This window comes from Ixodes scapularis, unplaced genomic scaffold (assembly GCF_016920785.2).
Source record: "Ixodes scapularis isolate PalLabHiFi unplaced genomic scaffold, ASM1692078v2 PGA_scaffold8__174_contigs__length_109621045, whole genome shotgun sequence".
NCBI classification, from domain to species: domain Eukaryota; kingdom Metazoa; phylum Arthropoda; class Arachnida; order Ixodida; family Ixodidae; genus Ixodes; species Ixodes scapularis.
This window is the reverse complement of record NW_024609883.1, coordinates 92,798,897-92,817,112: the sequence shown is the minus strand read 5'-3', so window position 1 is coordinate 92,817,112 and position 18,216 is coordinate 92,798,897. Positions and strand designations below refer to the sequence as shown.

General features: G+C 47.0%; 2 protein-coding genes across 2 annotated transcripts; both read right to left on the bottom strand.

Moving 5' to 3' along the window:
- Positions 1 to 1,734: 1,734 nt before the first annotated feature.
- Positions 1,735 to 8,902, bottom strand: LOC120846572 (regucalcin-like). The gene is made up of 5 exons (XM_040218395.3): positions 8,735 to 8,902; positions 7,411 to 7,599; positions 5,059 to 5,274; positions 4,067 to 4,213; positions 1,735 to 1,992 (listed from the first exon to the last, which is right to left on the bottom strand). The coding sequence occupies exons 1-5, from the start codon at positions 8,886 to 8,888 to the stop codon at positions 1,787 to 1,789; spliced, it is 912 nt and encodes a 303-aa protein (XP_040074329.1). The 5' UTR covers positions 8,889 to 8,902; the 3' UTR covers positions 1,735 to 1,786.
- A 3,629-nt stretch (positions 8,903 to 12,531) lies between these two features.
- Positions 12,532 to 13,968, bottom strand: LOC120846571 (acid sphingomyelinase-like phosphodiesterase 3b). The gene has a single exon (XM_040218394.3). The coding sequence runs from the start codon at positions 13,963 to 13,965 to the stop codon at positions 12,532 to 12,534; it is 1,434 nt and encodes a 477-aa protein (XP_040074328.2). The 5' UTR covers positions 13,966 to 13,968.
- Positions 13,969 to 18,216: the final 4,248 nt, after the last annotated feature.

The following is an 18,216-nucleotide window of genomic DNA, read 5'->3' as shown; positions in this document are numbered from 1 at the left end:
CAACAAACGCCAATAAACTATCAAAGGAAATTATTTGGGCTCTACTGGCGCATGCAATTGATTACAACTATATGACGTCCTGATGATTCAGTCGTGGTTTCGCCTGATTTCGGCAAAATATAGCAATAAAAGTAAACTCATGGCTAGAAACAAAAACAAAAAAGCAGCGCTACATTGCATAGGGTCACGTTTCTATTGCATGATCCACTTAAAGCGTTAAATATGCCCTGTCAATGAACTGGAAATATAGGATTAACTGCCGTTGTAAAAAAAAATTAGATCGTTTGTTATTAAATTACTGTGCAAACTGCTGTCGCGAAAATGTAATGTGGCAATTGTAAAATTACATCAAAAAGAAATAAATTACAAGCAATTCGTTAGCTGTAACGGATTACCTTTAAGGACTGCATGTGTCCTTGACGTTTTTGGAGCCCGGTAAGGATCGCTAAAACCTGATCCAGTGATAATTATCAGAGGTATTTCCGTGGGGAAACTGATACCATGATATTAAAGGAATCCCCGTCAGTTATTCTTAAAAGTTTTATATAAAAGTCATTCAAAACCGCTTCGTACGATATATTCTCAGCAATTAAACTTTTACAGCTAGCGTCAGCGCATTTAAAACCTACCTCAGCCTCAGCCTCCCCTTTGAGTTTGAATTAACAAGATTCGACTTTACCACTTTCCTTTCCAGCATTTATTGACAAAATTAATCAACTTGAGGAGATTACGATCAATTACCTTACAAAAACCACGCCTAGCTGACACTCACTTTATAGTACACTTGCAGTGTGAACTACTTAGAGAAGGAAGTTAAATTAGTACACTTTCGATTTTAAAAAAGCAGAGCAGTTAACTTTATTCTATTATAGATTTGTTTTGCGATCACATAATTTAGTACTTTCCTATTCGAGTGCACTGTGATTATCCACAAAAAGGCTGGCTATGGCTAGACTTTTTGTGCTTGTTATAGGTTTGTCAGCGTGCGGGTTTACCTAGCTATTTGTCCAAAGTAAATGAAGCTTACGAGTTGTAATGAAGTACTTGGATGATGCAACACCGGCCATTCGTGGATCAAAAGCGCCACCTTGAGCCCGCTTCTGCCTGCCTCTGTGACAAGAACGTCAGTATACTGATTCAAATGATTTGTCAACAGTTGGGTAAGGAAAGGATTCGTCTTAACTCCAAAGTTCCTGTCTCAATAATTTTCGCTCGTCTTACATCGTTCGGCGTTTCGATCTAGAACCTTCATTCACAGAAGAATTTTCGTGCCGTCCAAGCAGTTCCCCATTACATCTCCTCTCCTTGCCTCCAAAGATTGAAAGTGTATGAGACCTTATTCGCTGCTCTTAAACGGAAGTGGGATGCGCGTGGGTAAATTATTGTGATTTCATAGTCTGTTAGAAAGAAATAAAGCAAGCTGAAATTACGAAAAAAAGAATATATTTTGGTTTGTTTTAAATAAGGACAAAATATATTTATTTTATTTTTTATAAAAACTATATATTTTAACTATTGTCAGTGCAATTGGATGCATACTTTTTACAGGAATATATTGGTGCGATTTTGATGAAACACCGTGTATACGCACACTCAGTGTGGATGAAAAGTAGAGTGGTTAAACCGGAACGATCGTCCTGTAGCAGCCCACCCTCTTACGAGCTCGGAAAAAAATTACATAAAGGAAATGGAACATGGAGAGATGGTAGTGGAGTTATCCAGTGACAGGGGATTAAATTCTGCTGCGAGAGCATTTATTCCAAGCTTTAAGCGTCTTTATGTACATCTAGCGGTTGAACGTGTTAGCCGGAAGCCCCCTGGTGCCCAGGTTGGCAACTTGAAATACGGCTCCCGCCAGGGGTTGGCACCCCCGGTGTGTGGCGCTGAGTCCCCTCCAGGCGGATGTGACGTACAACACGTCGTAATTTGGTCCCCCGAAGCAACACGAGGTGGGTCTCGAAACCGGAAACGCTACTTGCCGCAGCAGCTTTCCTGAAAACGGTCGTGTGTTAGCAGCACCCGGCTAAGGTCAACAACCGAAGGTGTTAAAGTTCCGTTTGAATACTACATACAAGAACTCTGAAAAACAAAAGTATAAATCATACAGGGTTTCAGAAAAGTCAGACCGCAAAACTCCACCAGAACCACCTTGCTAACATTGTAAAGTAAATCACAAGAACCAACGATTATATGCAAAAACCTATACAGGCTATACAAAGGTAAACAAGAAACAAGTAATGGCCGAACTTTCGAGGGGAGTATGTTACCTCCGGTTGGCTATTGTTTTTGCTTGTTTTTGAGTGCCTTCAGTGAGTCCCGCATACTTTAAAAGTCTCACCGCCCAGGACTAACTGCGGTACCTGTTGAAATTTGCTTACACGGGATCGACATTTCTTCCTGTTCCCCTGGGTGAAAACAAAGAGCATTTGTTCTTCAAAGAAATGACAAATCTGACGAGGGTATCGTGGGCGCATCTTCACGACTGCCTATTCGACTAGCCGGGTCCATATACCTGAGAACGACTTAAAACCTACAAATCCCTAAATGCGCTCAACTACTTCGTGAACGGTAAGGCAGCGTCGGTGGGCACCTACCTGCCCCAGGCGCCGAAGATACGCGGCAAGTTTCCCTGCAGGGGTCGCCGAACCGGGTCCTAATTATAGCAGAGAATCTTCCGAAAGAATTTTATTGCGCTTCCCTTAGCACGACACCAGTCTGCCATTCCCAACTTTCTTGAGTTTTGACTCGCTCGCTTTGGTATTCAAGGTTTCTTTTCCAGATCACCCTGCCCGTTGCATTTGTACGGGCCAGAATGGCCCATCATCGTTGTACGTAGATGGTCGGTCGAGGCGCCGTGGCGCCGGCACCCTATTCTCGCGTTTGTCACGTTGCGCCATCTGTCGGCGGCATATCGAAGTGGGCTCATACCGCTTGCCAATGCCGTCGTCCTGCGATCACCCAGGCTCGGCGGAATTGCTCCCTAGTGAGCCAAGAGTCGTCGAGCACCCACCCCAAACACGAGGTAAGCATAAAAGAACCGGAAGTATTTCTCCAACCCTGTGATGGCGGCCGGAAGTGACGCGCATACCCTGCATAGCCACGGACAACTTGAGAAACGCACGGCGTGGCTTCTTGACGCGTTGCTTCGGGATCGGTTTGTTGGTGTTCTTATTGGCTAACGCCGCATTCTCAATTATTACCGACCGATAATAAGATCTTTGTGACTCCACGCACTGTGCTTTTGTTAAGCTGTCAGTGACAATAGTTTGTTTCATAATATATTCTCAATGTTTACTGTGGAAAGGGTCCGCACGTGCTTCATTAGCTTTTTATTACAAATCTGTGCCTCGCACGTTCGGTTTATTCTTTTCTTTTTTTATACGTGAAACTTTTTTTTTTGGTTAGTTGCTTCGGACTTTGTGCAGCCGCATTTAGTGAAGCCGTGGCTTGTGACGTCCCATAATGAAGCTTGCGCAATGTAGCATTATGGGACATCACAGACCTGCACACCAATTCAGTTTCTCCACTAAATTTAGCGGGAAAGTTGAACTGGTGTATAGGTTACGTGACCTAGGATGTCACGTGACCTGTACATCAATTCACCTTCCCCGCTAAATTTGGCGGGAAAACTGAATTGGTGTGTAACTCTGTGACGTCCCATAATGCAATACTGCTCGAGTCGCATGATGGGACGTCACTGGCCCGAATTGCCTGCCGTACCTGTACTGTGGCCATTGCGGAAAACACGTTCAACCTGCGCTTGAGACGTTCCGTCCCGTTTTTTCTTATGACATCAGTTACTTCCTTTAGAAATTTAATCAATGATTACATTGTTAACTAGCTTAAAAGTTTGTGGGTCACCTCAACGCATGTGATAATAACGTTTTGCCTAGGAAGCACAGCAGTGATAAATTGGTTATTCAATTAACACAGAATTTACTGCGCGATCGTTTGACTCCGATGCAAAAGAATCGTAAGAGAATCTATAATAACGCCATGAAACAAAAATAAACGTATGTTTAAGTGAATATATTGACAAACTTTGAAATATATTAGGCTATCTCACCTGTCTCTGGGTCAATGTTGATGACTCTCGAGGCGTCCCAGCATGCCACCCAAAGCTTCCCCTCGACGTCGTGGGTCATGCCGTCGGGATCACCGCAATCCTTGAACATGGGGTTGGTCGCGAAGTCTAAGAAAACCTGCTTGTCTCCTGGAGACGGAGCGAGAAATAAAAAGTTAGAACGTATCCCCTAGGACCCCTCGTTCATAGCTGCTTCGATGTCAGGCTAAAAAATCAAACATATGAACACGCGACGCTTTGGCGAAGGTTGACGGAGATGAAAGCACTGAAGCTGTCAGTTCATGTACATGTATAGGTTCAGTAATGTGGTAATAGGTAATAAAGAGCCAGGCGCCACCGTTCAAGAATGTTCTGAACATCTGACATTGTCGACAATGAGGGGCGCAGATGTTTGTATTGCTTGTAATAAACCAGGCCTTTTTTTTCGGATTTACCTTGCACCGATGCAGATGACAGTGGTGCATTATATCTGTATATGGTATATATATATATACATATATTATACGTATATAACAGGGCAATAAAGAACGTTCTAACAAACAACAACCTTGTCGACTTTAAAAAAAAAATGAAAACGCGGGCTTGTGTTTATGGAATACGAATTTGATTTTACGGTTTTTGACTCACACTCAGTCCCATTAGTTTTCGTGTGAGTTTCCGGAACGTGCTGATACGAGGACGTGACTTTCGAAATATTTTCTTACACGAGCGCCAGGAAAATATAAAACGCATTTCGTGGAGCTCAGTTCTTCTACCTGTACCTTCAGTAATGCTGCATAAGACGTGTACACAGTAACCTATCATTTACAGGGCAGCATGTATTTTAGTTCCCTCTGCGGGCACAAAGCAAAACGCAGTAACTTCCTTTTTTATGAGCAAAGCTTCTACCCGTGTTCAGTGCTAGTCAGCGCCCCGCTTCGGCGTGACATTTCAAAAATGGGTTGATTTGTATAATGAGAAACAGAATTTCTCACTGAGCGTTCCGTCTTCCGCTGAAAAGCGAAACGAGTAAATCTTCCGTTTGAGAGAGTCGTTGAAGAACATCGTCTCGTTGTCCAGAGACCACGTCATCCCGTTCGAAATGCCCAGCTGCTGCACGTGGGTCCTCGTCTCAAAGTTGCTCGCTTCGAAGCTGTACAGGGACCCACTTTCCTGTACGGGGTCGTCGTCACTGTACCTGCCCATTGTCCCTGGATGCGAGAACGAAAAATATACCCTCGTTATTCATTCTAATTATAATATTTTAGTTTTCGCGTCGAATACTGCGCGCGTTGTTGTTTTTCCTTAGTTCGAATTGATTACGAACATAAGGAGCATCTTGAGCGATTTATCGTACGACTTCTTTTGCTGATTCGCGTGGGGCCATCGCTGGTTCCTAAATGCTAGCGAGTTTTCCTCGGTCCGCTGCATAACTTGTATCTGTACACTATCCTAGTCTCAGACTATTCGTATGAAAAGAAACACCGAGCTTTTAATACAACTTTCTAAATACACACACCCGAGGTCTTCCGGCAGCAGCGCCCAGGGTTAGTAGATATAGTAGAGTGCCAAAAGCGTACGAACGTATCAAAGAGTCAAAGAGAACACATAAACAGCAACGTGCTGGAAGTCTAAAGGCCCGTTCACACTCTTGCGACCGAGTACGACTGAGAGAGACGAGATCTCTTAAAACTTCTTAAATGTTTTTAGAATGAGGGAACACACTGGCATTGTGGCGCCATCTATGCGGTGACCCTGGAACTGCATTTCACAAGAGCGAAGGTTTTGCGGGATTTCCGAGGTCAAATGTGCGTAATACCCATAGAAAGGCTCGTTTATAACAATGACAAAAGTTTTTCGAGCCAAGAAATAAAGGATAATGCGCGAGAAATAAAAAAAAAAATATGCCGGACCGCCGAGTTTACATTGCTTCCCAATAGATGGCGCCAGTGTGTTTTCTGGTTTAAGAAGTTTTAAGGAACCCAGGTTTAAGAGGTCGCAAGAGTGTCAACGGGCCTTTATACTATACCGGGCTGTTTTGCGCTCTGATTCTAGTCTAAAACAAATTTTCTCAAAGAATAGATCATTTTCAAAAGTCCATCGAGCAACATTGGCGGTCGCCATCTTGGACGCGAAGCACATGATTGGATCCGAGGGCTAACCGAACGCCTACGTTACACTCGTGTTCAATTCGAGCTAAGTCGAGTTCACGCCCCCCGCTGACCCAACCCTCGTGTGCAATTCGTGCTCAGAGTATGTGATCAAGCAATGGTGGAGAGGTGTTGGCGGCGGACTTTTGAAAAGGGTCTATTCGCGAAAGAATCACACAAGTCCTGAGTCTTATCTGGCTCTCTTCTAAAGTATATTTTACCAAGTATGTAGCGAGAAATTGCTCTAAAATGCGCCGTTTGCTCAGCGAAATGCAAAGAGGGGCATGTCAATCAAAGGACAACATAGAGAACGCGATATATATAGAAGGCGCGATGATAAGGCAGCTACGCTTCCGCCGGCTCTGGTTGAGGTCCCGGGGCAAAGAAACGCACGTGGGCGCAATATAGGCATATAGCCTCCTCTATCCTCACAAAGCCTGGCGGTTCGACGATGGAGCCATATAGTATGCCCGGTCGCAGATTTGGAGCGCGAGAATCTGGTAGCACAGAGCGTTTCTCGGGAAGCCTGGATGGAAGCGCAAAGCTTTTGCAGCGGCAAGGACCCGAAACATGGTTTTCCAACCCGACGAGAAAAGAAGCGGTAGCGCGAGGAACGCGAAAAGCATGAGCGGACATTCCATCGCTGGGGAGAAGTGGGTTTCGGCGTCTCGCCGCAGCGGGGCGACCGTCACGTGGCTCTTTTCTCATCCGCTGTCTGCCGCTTTACCTTTTCAATTTCGGCGGAAGCTTCTCGTGGTGATCTGCCAGGCTTTGTCAGTATAGGGTGTATTCACTGGCGGCCATATCTGTGTGCGTGGTTGCTGAGCGCGTGCTGACGGCGAGCTTCCACAGTTCATTTGCAACGTGCATTACACACCATCAAGATTGCCGGTTTTAGCAGGCTATTAATGTAAGCTCGTTCTGAGCATGCGCCCTAAACATCGCCCTCAAATATGGCGTCCAGTGAATGCCCCCTATAGAGGAGAATATGATAGGGGTAAACAAAGGGAGGGGGTGCGCAAGGAGCGCGCGAACTTGCACGTCATAGTTTGCAAAAAGCCGGATGCAAGTTTGAAGTTTACAAGAGGTTTCATTTAGGCAGTAGGAATCCATCAGATTGAATATATCCGGCATCATCCGACCGGCCCTCTCAGAGACCAAGTGCCCTTTTCGGGAGCCGGATGATGAACAACCCACCTGCCCACAGGCGACCCGAGGCGTCGCACTTGCCGTCGTTGAAGATGTTGTTTGGTCGGTCCGGCTCTACCTCGGCCAGCAGCTCCGTTGCGCCGGTCGTCCATTCCAGTTTCCGGACCTGGCGGTTCACCGTGACCACGCTCAGGTTTGGGTCGGATCGGTACGGAATGACGAATGTCACGATGCCGTCTGCAGAGATTTTTTTCGTTATTCTCTTCATATGGCAGAATATAAGAAAAGTTTCGCTTTCCTCAAAACATTCTTATGAACTTTTTTTATATATTTACAAGGGCGCTATAACCAGACTCGTTAACAAACGCAGGGTGTGGCGAACTCAACCATCTTATCCTCGTTTAGCAGCCAGCGATATTGCGGCATTTTCCGCTAACATGTAGGAACGAATCACGAAGCAAGAAGCGCGAAGAGAATTAGCTGCACCCTCTGGATTATTTAATTAAGCTTTCATTGACACCACTTAGGCTCCGTCTGAATATAACTTGGCAAACGGCTAAAAACTACGGGCTCCGTGAGCCAATCACCGCATCGGAGCGAAGCACGTGCCCCAACCCACCGTCAGACTGCACTCCTCTCAAGGAGAGCTGTGACGTGTTTCGCCCGTCCCTCTGATTGGCTCAGGGAGGGAGCGAGGACGTACACTCTTACAAATCTTGAGCATCTGTTCTTCCAAATATCACTTGGGGGCGCCAACCGCTGCAATGACGAGGCTAAAAACGTGCATAGACCTCAAGAAAAAGTCTAGGCTGTGGCACTGAGGATAACGTTTTACCGCGCTCTGTTCTAGAGCGCAGATTGTTTGTCAAACCTCAACATTTTATCAGCCTTTTCATTCGCCAAGCTCACTCCTTCGATTGCACGCGATTGGCTGTACCAAGTGATGTGCGGAAAAGCAGACGCCTCAGATTTCTTAGGTTGATAGCGTTCTCCATTTTGCTAAATTACGGTAAAACGGAGTGATATTCTTGTACAAATGACGTTACAAGGATTTTAAAAAATCAGTACAGGCATTGCGCCGCATTGCGGGTGATTTAGCAACATCTAGAAATCTCCAAAAGTTTCGTCAGGCGGTTTTGGGATGCAACGAACGACGACGCTGTTTGGCTGCGCAAAGAGAGTGGCGGAGATTATGATGGCACGCGAGGAATGGCGAGGCACGTTCCATTCAAAGCCGCCACAAAAGGCTGCGCTTGTTCTTTCGTTAAACGTGTTTCTCAAAACAGCGTCTTCTTTTCTTTTCTTTTTTTTGTCGATGTTTTCTTTTTTCTTTTGTTGATTGTTTACAAAGGGAAAGGAGACAACAAGTTACCCAGGCGAACTGTGGACGTCTCCTGCGATGCCACGTCCAGCCGGCACACGTCGTTCACGTAGGCGTCGATGTGCACCAAGGTGCCCGAACTGGAGTCCCAGTGTGGGCCTTCGCCCAGCTCAGACCGCCGCTTGGAACACACGGACACCGACATATCCCGAGGAGGACTCCAATATTTCTACGGCGCCCGTCTGTTCCCCGAGGAAACGACAGCTGTTGCGGGTTTCGCGACAGCCGATAAGCTCAGAACTGTCCGATAAGAGTCGTTCTCTCGGCTGCAAAACTGATTCGGTGCGTGCTTGGTATGGAAGCGCAACTGTCTGGTGATAGCACTATCTGTGATATATGGAGCGCCGTCATTATCTCGCTCTTCCAGCGGCTTCAAGATTTATATGAGCTCCAAGGGGCTCAATTAATGTTTGGATATTTCAAGAACGCCAAAGCAATGGCGGGCGATGTGAACCGCTTCAGACCTTTGGCGTCCGCTTTAAAAAGGCCGTTCACACCCTCGCGTTTCCTTACGATCGAGTTTTTGTGACGTCTTACGAAGAGAGACTAGAATGGCTCTATGGCGCCATCTATAATGTTACCCTAAAACTGCATTTCACTACAGCAAAGGTTTTAAAATATTTGCGAGATGAAATGTGCATAGTATCTAAAAAATGGTATTTTATTACATTATCAAAAGTTTTACAAGCCCAAAAGAAAAAAATGATGCGCGAAAAAAAACATAGTAAATATACCCAATTGTCGAGTTTGCCCCGGCTGCCCAATAGATGGCGCCAGTGTGGTCTCTCGTAAAATATTTTCAAAGGTCTTAAAGACCGACGACCAGTTCGCGCTTTCCACTTTTCCCTCGCTTCCTCCTCTCCCCCTTCTACCCTGTCCACCGTTGCCTGTTTCACTCTCCCCCATGGTGAGGAGGGTCTTCTGCCTTGCAGAATCTCAAATTTGGTCGTCGGCCTTTAAGGTACACGGTCGTAAGCACGTCGCAAGTGTGCAAACCAGCCTTTAAATGCATTAGGCTATGGGCCCAATGCATCTAAAATTTTTTTTTTTAGTTGAAGAAGCCTCGCTGTTTGTGTTGTTGTGTAGATGCTGCGCGTCTTAATTACTTGCGGAACCTACGAGACAAACGGTTCAATGCCCGCCCTTACTCGTTTCGCTCTGGATGAGCATCGTACCGGCGTGCGGTCGTGTATCACTACTGCGTGGTGCACGTTAAAGACCCCAGGCTAGCGGTTGTACTGCACTGGCTAAATTGCTCATATACAGCTGAGACACCCTACGCCCATTGCAGCTGACTAACTTCCGGTTGTATAAACATACACACCAGACGATTATTATTTATTACTAGACAAGCGTCAGCTTTCAAAAAGATATATGCGCGCCACTTTGCTCGCTTTCTAACGCTGCAGTCTGGAACAGATGTTTCCACCGAGCATCTATTAATACTTCACACAACACAGTACTCGAAGCACAGCATGAGAGGGCAGAATAGGTGCTCATTTTGATGTATTTTTAAAAGTTAAATAGAATCCCTCGTTGTGCAAGGTCAATGCCCTTATTTAAAGGGTATCAGACTTTTTTTCTGTGTGTATGTGTCTTTGCTTTCGCCACAACACGACAAAAAAACACTGCATGGCGCTTAGTCGTACATCCCTATGTATCGCCTGCAATTGTTTGGGCCTAAAACAAGTTTTAACAACTACAGCAGCGAAAAATACCACTTTAAAAAGAAAGGAAAAGGAAAACAGGCACGACAAAAACCAAAAGAAAAAAAACATATACCGCCTCAAATATTTATTGCCTGCAATACACCGGGAACCAAATAATTTGTGATCAAGGCATCTTGGTTTCACGGGGGTACAAATTGTCCTGTGCACCTTTCTCGTAAAAAAAAAAAAATATATCAGCTTCTGGCTTGCACAAATTATCGCGAAACGCGCGAACCTGAATAGCACGCAAAAAGCCTAGCCTTCTTAAACCTGCGGGAACAGGATCAACAAACATGATTGACCTCGTAGAGATGCATAGGGCGCAATCATAATAATTATTTAATTTATGCTCACTCGAATGTGAGACCGACTACTCTAACTTGATTGAAATATTTCGGTGAACATGCACCCATACTCTAACGTCTTGCTTTTCGATTAGACTACAGTTGCATAAAACAAAACATCTATGTATAGCAGCAAAAAAAGTAAAAAGCGAATTGGATAGTGGTGCGCGTATTTGTCCCCTTTTTCTTTTTTTTTTTTTTAACGTACTTTTACGTGCCGTCAGACATCTCGCTTACCTAGTCACCGACAGCATAAAAAAACCATAACATGGCTTATTAAGTTCACGCCACTACCTCGTCATTTGTTCTTTGTCATTCTCGTGTGTTACTTCTGCAAACGCATTGGCTGCCAAGCGATAATGAGACTTTCGGGGTCTGCCCCGCCCTCAGTTTCTCAACCTGTCAGTGATAATAATACCAATTGAAGCCACTAAATCAGCTTGAGAATAACAACGTGGGAGGCGTCTGTCCTTATCAGTTGCAATAGCCAAGACATATACAGTGCGCTGCAATATGAAAGACCCACTGGGAGCGCGTGGCCGAGACGGTGGCTGGCGGGGACGCTGCGAGCGCTCCGGGCAATTCCATTCTGCTTCGAGGGGAGGACGCTCACTCGACGCTCAGCTGAAGGTCAACGCGCTTATCAGTTTGTGTTGAGCCCCGAGTGAGCGTTCTTCACTCGAACCAGAATGAAATTGCACGGAGCGCTCGCAGCGCCCCCGCCAGCCACCGCCTCGGCAACGCACTCCCAGTGGGTCTTTCATATTGCAGCGCACTGTACATCGCGTGAGAAAATTTTGTAGCATAAATATATAGGATGCACGTTACAAAGGTCGATCCGTTTGCAGGTAGAAGATGCTCTGGTATGATTTGTATTTCCGCTTTTTTACAAACGCCGTAGAAATCAAGAAATAATCTTAACACGCAGGTTAAGCAGACGTTACTTGGAGTTACGTTCTTGGACCTATCACGGTGAAGCGACGGTCACATGCACGCCGTGTATACATGTGGTCGACGTGCATGTCATCAAACTTATAAGGGGAAATCATTCACAAACTGACAACTGACTTCCGCTTCTGTTTTCCTTCTTTTCCAGGAACGTGTACGCGGCTGTCGAGTGCGCACATGTATTCTGGGCTTCACTTCCAGGAAACAAACAAACAAACTGAAATGAACAATACCTTGATGCTCGGTGCACCTGTGCTAAGCTGAAATTGGTCACAGTCGAAGTCGAACCATTCTCGCGACTGTTAAATTTCCATTTTCCTCCCATTACTATTCTTGAATGTGGCGCCTTCATAAAACTCGTCTTCAACTGATTATTTAGCGTCCTATGTCGTCTACGCTTCGAAGTTCCTCGAGCTGGTAACTAAATATGTCGCCACAGTTGCCAGATACTCCTGGTGGTTGGTTGTAGAAGTGCCGAAGAAAGCAAGGGGGTTACGGGCGTCGCGAAGTCTATTGGTTGCGGCGTTCCCATCTACTGGCTAAGCGCCCGAGATTCTACTGCGGATCAGGCTTCTGTCCTATACACTGCCGTTGCTGCGCCATTGTCAGGGTAGCAGCAATCTCCTGCATTACTCACTTTAGACGCCACCAGCATGAGATCGAGAAACGTAACTAAATACATGGTGAACAAACCAGTCGGACACGCACATTCCAAGCATCATGATGTGCACGTCAAAGTCCCGTTCCCCTTTTCATGCACTGCGTCAGACTTGCTCATCCTCCTCGTTCACATTCTCATATCCCACTTGGTGCGCACCACCACCACGAGGCAGACGACAACGAGAAAGGTCAGCAACACGCCAGTAAGAACGTTCTCATGGTAGCTGGTAAGCCGATCGGTGGCTGGCTCGGGGGACGGGGCATTGCACTCCCAATCGGTGGAGGTGGACATGCATAGCCTGTGAGGCCCCGCCCTAGAACACAAGACACTGCATAGCTGGACTTGACGGCAGAAAGAGTCGCAAGGATACTCATCCTTAAAGGCCGTGGCCAGCCCGATGTACGCATCCAGGAGTTCGGAAGATCTGTTCAGCCGCTGGGATAGGTTCACCATAGAGGCGGTACTCGCGTCGGGCAGACCGTACTGCGTCGTCAGCGTGTAAAGTGTCTCCCACTTTGGAGTCTCATTGGGGTGGTTATTGGCTTTGTCGAAGTCAAGGTAGTACACGGTGTAGTCGAGCAGCCTGGTCGAGGTACGGTTGTACTTGTAGAGCCGCACCATCGGGTTCGTGGTAATTGACAACCTGCGGTTAAACTTGTCTGATGTGGTCCATGGAGTGACCGACGCGGCCACCTGGGCGCTGCCCACAGGTCGCCCGTTGGCGTTAGACAGGATCACAAAAGCGTTACCGTGTTGGTGGCCGAAAAACTGCCCAGAAATCACGTCCGTGAAGTCCGCTATCAAATCCTGGTAGGCTTCGTTGATCCCGTCTTGGAACAGACCCGAAACACCAACCTCCGGTGACACCGCGCGGCTGTAGAAGCCCGGCGCCACGTGTCCCGAGATGAAGACCTTCTGTCCCAACCGCTGAGCCTCTCGAAGTTGCTTGTGCAGCCACACCAGCTGGTCCTCCGCGCTTCTCTCGAGAGCCGGTGCTCGGTTTCCAGTGTACCATAGAATGCTATTGAGGCAAACCAGTCGTAGAGATCCGCTTACTGTCCAATTGTAGTACCCAGCCTTCTCGAAGGTGCTCCAGGAGGACGAGGGCAGAAGCTCATTGAAGCCAGCATCAAAGAGGAACATGGACATGTTGTTGGGACGCATATAATTAGGTGGCGAACAATCGTGATTGCCGAGCGTGGGCACTACGGGACACCCAGGGAACGCTTCGCTCAGCCGCTGAGCGAGCCACCGGATCTCCGCATACACCTCTGACCAGAGGACGTCTTTCACGTGCGGCAGGTTGTCCCCGGTCCATAGCACGAAGTCCGGGTTCGGCTCGATGCTCCGCATGGCGGCCACGGCCGATTCCACGAGCAGCCTGGGCGCGTCGCACTTAGCGTCGCCGTAGAGGCCTATGTCACCGGAGCCAGGCCGGTTGGGAACCAGATGGCACATGGAGTTCCGATCACCGTGGATATTGTATTCCTTGTCATAATGGAAGTCTGTCGCGTGCCAGAAATATCCGGTTTCGTCTTCAGAGCCGACGATTGACGTCATGACCAGCAGCGTCGCTCCTGCCAAGACGAAAAAGCTTCTGACAGGTATTGTCGTCATTTGGGCCGGTACACCTTCGATTGCCTAAATGCATCGAAACCTTTACAGCGCCTTGTTATGAAGCGCTAGATGTTTGCCTGCATCTGGTTCGATAGCACGTAAAGTCAACACCGAGAAGCCCCATGCATGTACTGCGCCAGAACGCTAATGCTGCTGATGGCGTTGCGCGTTGCCACCTGGCGACACCGTCCAATGAAAGTCGACGAAAACGGCTGCGCGGCATCAAGTGCTCAAAACAGTTTGACGTCGCCAACAACGCAGGCGAGCACCTGCAGCGGCGCTTTATTTGCCTCTGTACGCGCACGGAAGCGGTGAATTGCGCCGAAAAACGGAGGGAGAGGAGGAGAGAAGAGCGCGCGGGGACTCAGAACGCCGAGCTCTGGCTCCAATGATTAGTGGGTAGACCTAAAGCTAACTCCACGTTCTAACGTGTTCGACGAGTGCAGTGGAGACAAAGGCGGCTAACTTCCGGTCTACCTCCTAACCATTCCAACCAGAGATCGGCGTTCTGACGTCTCAGCGCGTTCTTCTCTTCTTGTCTCTCTCTCTCTCTTTCTCAGTTTCTCGGCGCATAGACCATAGACCGATCTCATTATGCAACAGCTGCCGCCATGCATCGGGGAATCTGTATTCTTTCCGCACGCGCGACAACCCCACTGAGGGTCTGCGCGAGAAGAGCACGAGGCGGCACGAATAGTCTCGTACACTGGCGCCTTCCTCTTATCAGAGCCCCTAAATGAGCTGCTCTCGCAGTATCGGGACTCCGCACCCTGATCTGCTAGTGGCCATCGCCATCTTCGTGCTTATAGCAGAGCAGACGATTGCCATAATTCGAAAGTGCGACATCCTCCAGTTTAGATACGGTGTTAGGATGTGCAAATGGGAAGAGCGTCTTTAGAGCGCGCGACACTAGAGCATCGACGTTAGAGCGCGCGACACGAGGGCGCTGCGACAGTAGCGCTGCGACAGTAGCGCGCTTGACACTGGAGCGCACGTCACGAGACCGCATGACCAGTTCAGCGCACGACACGAGAGCGCACGACCAGCTGAACGCGCGATGTACCCGCGGCTCCACAGAGAGAACAAAATTGTGTAACTCATCGGATCGGAGCTTTGGTAATCTTTGATTGATTTAATACGCCTTTCATAAAAAAATAATAATAAAACGGTTACGACTCTTTCTAACCAATTGTTTACTGACATCGGAGACAAAAGGGGGAAGGGAGTGGAATGGGGCATATAGGTACCGGGAATGTCTGCAGTTGGGTGGAGCAGGGAGTCTAAGGTTTCTTTACAATGCTGCGGTGCGCCTCTCGGATATACTATAAATAGTTTACTATTGGCTATATTTGCATGGTCTGCTCTTGACAGACATTCGGGCTCCGATCTATTTGGTGGCTATTTAGACGTCCCTCAAATAATTTTCAAGAGTATTGTGTCGTCCATGATCGTAATGAAGGAAGCTCACCGATAAAAAAAATGATCAGTAAAAAACTCAGCGCAATTTCATCAGATGCAGAGCTTACCAGCCTTTTGACGGATACAGGAAAACCTCCCCTGCAAATCTGTAAAATATATTTGAGATTCTTTTTTTTTTTTCAAAAACTTAATTCGTTGACGTATCGGGTACGGTGATGACGCCACCTTCTGATGTTGATAAACCACAACCCAAAGGCCTTTCCGCACATCTCAACAAAAAAAAAGCCTACAAAAAAAAAATAGAAAACTTGGCTAATGTTTTGTCCGTTCTTTGCATTTTACAGAACCGTAGCTTCTCCACCTTTCTTCTTAGAAAGTTGTCCAATTATCTAGGGCCGAACGAGAGTGCTCGGATTCAGAAATATACGAATACCAAAAGGCTGTTGATTACAAAACTATTAACCCACTTGGCCCCACCGAACACGCCGCTTCACGGCGTCCAGCCGGCAACCCAAGATAACCGAAGCGTCCGGAAAGGTAGTCCCATACATTTAGTTCAGCAAAGTTTCGCAAACAACATTCGTCTTTTCTTTCTTTTTTTTTTCAATGTTGATCGTAAAAAGGAGTAGTAAATATCGCCAAATGTTTGACAAAAAAATGCCTAACAAAAAGAAATGCTCGAGAAAAAAAAACTCACTGTGGCTTGAATCTGGGTTCGTGGCGTATGAAACAGGCACCTTTCCTAAGCTACGCTACTTTTTATTTTATTTATTGCAAACTGAAACTCGTTGTAACCATTTCCGGTTGAGGTGCACGGGCTCGTGCGTATAGCTTAACTCATATTTTAAAGTACCCACGGTTATTTTTGTAAAATAGACTTGCAACGAGAACGCATAGGTTCGGTTTGCTTCAACTCGCGTGGGGCCAATTGCGAAACTATGCAGTCCTGCGAAAACGGGACATGATTCTTTATTGGGACAAAAAGACAGGACCGCAGAAGCGGACCTCAAAAACGGGACTGTCCCGGCCAAAACGGGACGCCTGGTCACTCGCTTTAGTTAGGCGGAGACTTGTGCGTAGCAAGTTACAAGTAATTGATTATTTGTCATCAGTGACATTTTATTGTAACTTTTTAACGCTTCAATTACTTTTTTTTTCGGTTACGTTCGATGTAATTTACTCACTATTTTCTTCGGTAATCAATTATATGTTTCCGAAAGACGTAAAACTATTGAGTTGAGCTTTTTTTACGTAAAAAAATCGCCTTCAGTCCGTGTGTCACTCGTCTATGTTACACCAACGTTGGACACCTTTTCTTACTCATAATCAACTAAATAAAGATACCAAGATACAGGAAGGATGAAAATGTCAACGTTCTCAGCGATGTTTTCACTGTCGGCCTGTCGAGAGTGCCTCGTTTCCTGTGTACAGGACAATTGTTACGATCCGGGTTTGCCGCGACAGAGACGACTGCGTTCTGCACTGACCTCATCTAGTAACCACTTTGAACATACGTGTAAAATGTAACATATGTATATGTGTAAAATATATCATAATAGTAACCATTTGAACATATGTATGCGTTTTGGTTTGGTAATAAAAATTTTAAAGAAAGTAACGTGAAAAGTAATAATTCACTTTCTGGTAATTTTTCAATTACTTTTGTGATGCAGTGATTGGTTACTGTAATCAGTTACATTTTGTCAATATAGTGATTGTAATTGTAATTAGTTACTTGTTTTCAGTGACGCGTACAAAACTGGTTAGGCGGTCATCCTAAACCACAGTTGAGTGTAAGTCTGGTTAGCAGTTACTGTAACGCCCTAAAGATGGCGAGGCAGTACTAGTCCCAAGATGATGGAAGAGACGGGGATAGATTCTCTGGGATTGCAGTGAACTAGAAAGGATTGAGTGGGGCGAGCTACAGGCTCCGCTCAGGCTTTAGTTGGAGCTCAGAATATGGAAAGTTGGCGTGGTGGCGCTGCGATCGAAGGGGCTTAGTTCGCCTGGATTTTCGTCGTGGCGTCGTGTCGAGGACGAAGGCCGTTGCGACATCAAGTCGCCGTTGTGACATCGAGTCGCGTTGAGGACGATGGCGTTACGCGAGCCGTTGTAGCGGGGTCGTGACGTCGCGCCGCGCCGACAACGACGTCAACGTGGTCGTCGACGCCAACGTTGATGTCGACACCCCACGCAACTTTAAAAGTCGCTATGAAGTCACGTTAATGTCGTCCTTACGACGGGTGACGTCGTCGTCACGTTAACGTCGCCCTTAAGTCGTCTGGCGTCGTCGCCACGTTCACGTCGTCCTGACGTGGTGTGACGTCGTCGCCAGGTTAACGTCGTTCTGACGTCGCGTGACGTCGTGGTCAACGTTAACGTTCACGTGACGTAAACGTCAACGTGAACACGGGGTCACAACGACGTCACGACGAAGCCTTGACGTAGTGTAACGTCGTCGCCTTCGCCAACATTGACGTCGACGCTCGGTCACGACGAAGTACTGATGTCGTTGTCATCGACGATGACGTCGACGCCGTGAAGTTGTCGGGACGTTGTCGTGACGTAGCGTTTCCGGTTTCGAGACCCACCTCGTGTTGCTTCGGGGGACCAAATTACAACAGGTTGTACGTCACTTCCGCCTGGAAGGGACTCAGCGCCACAGAGCAGCAATGCCAACCCCTAGCAGGAGTCGTATTTCAAGTTTTCAACCTGGGCACCAGGGGTTTCCCGGCTAACACGTTCAACCGCTAGAGGTATATTAAAACTCCTGGC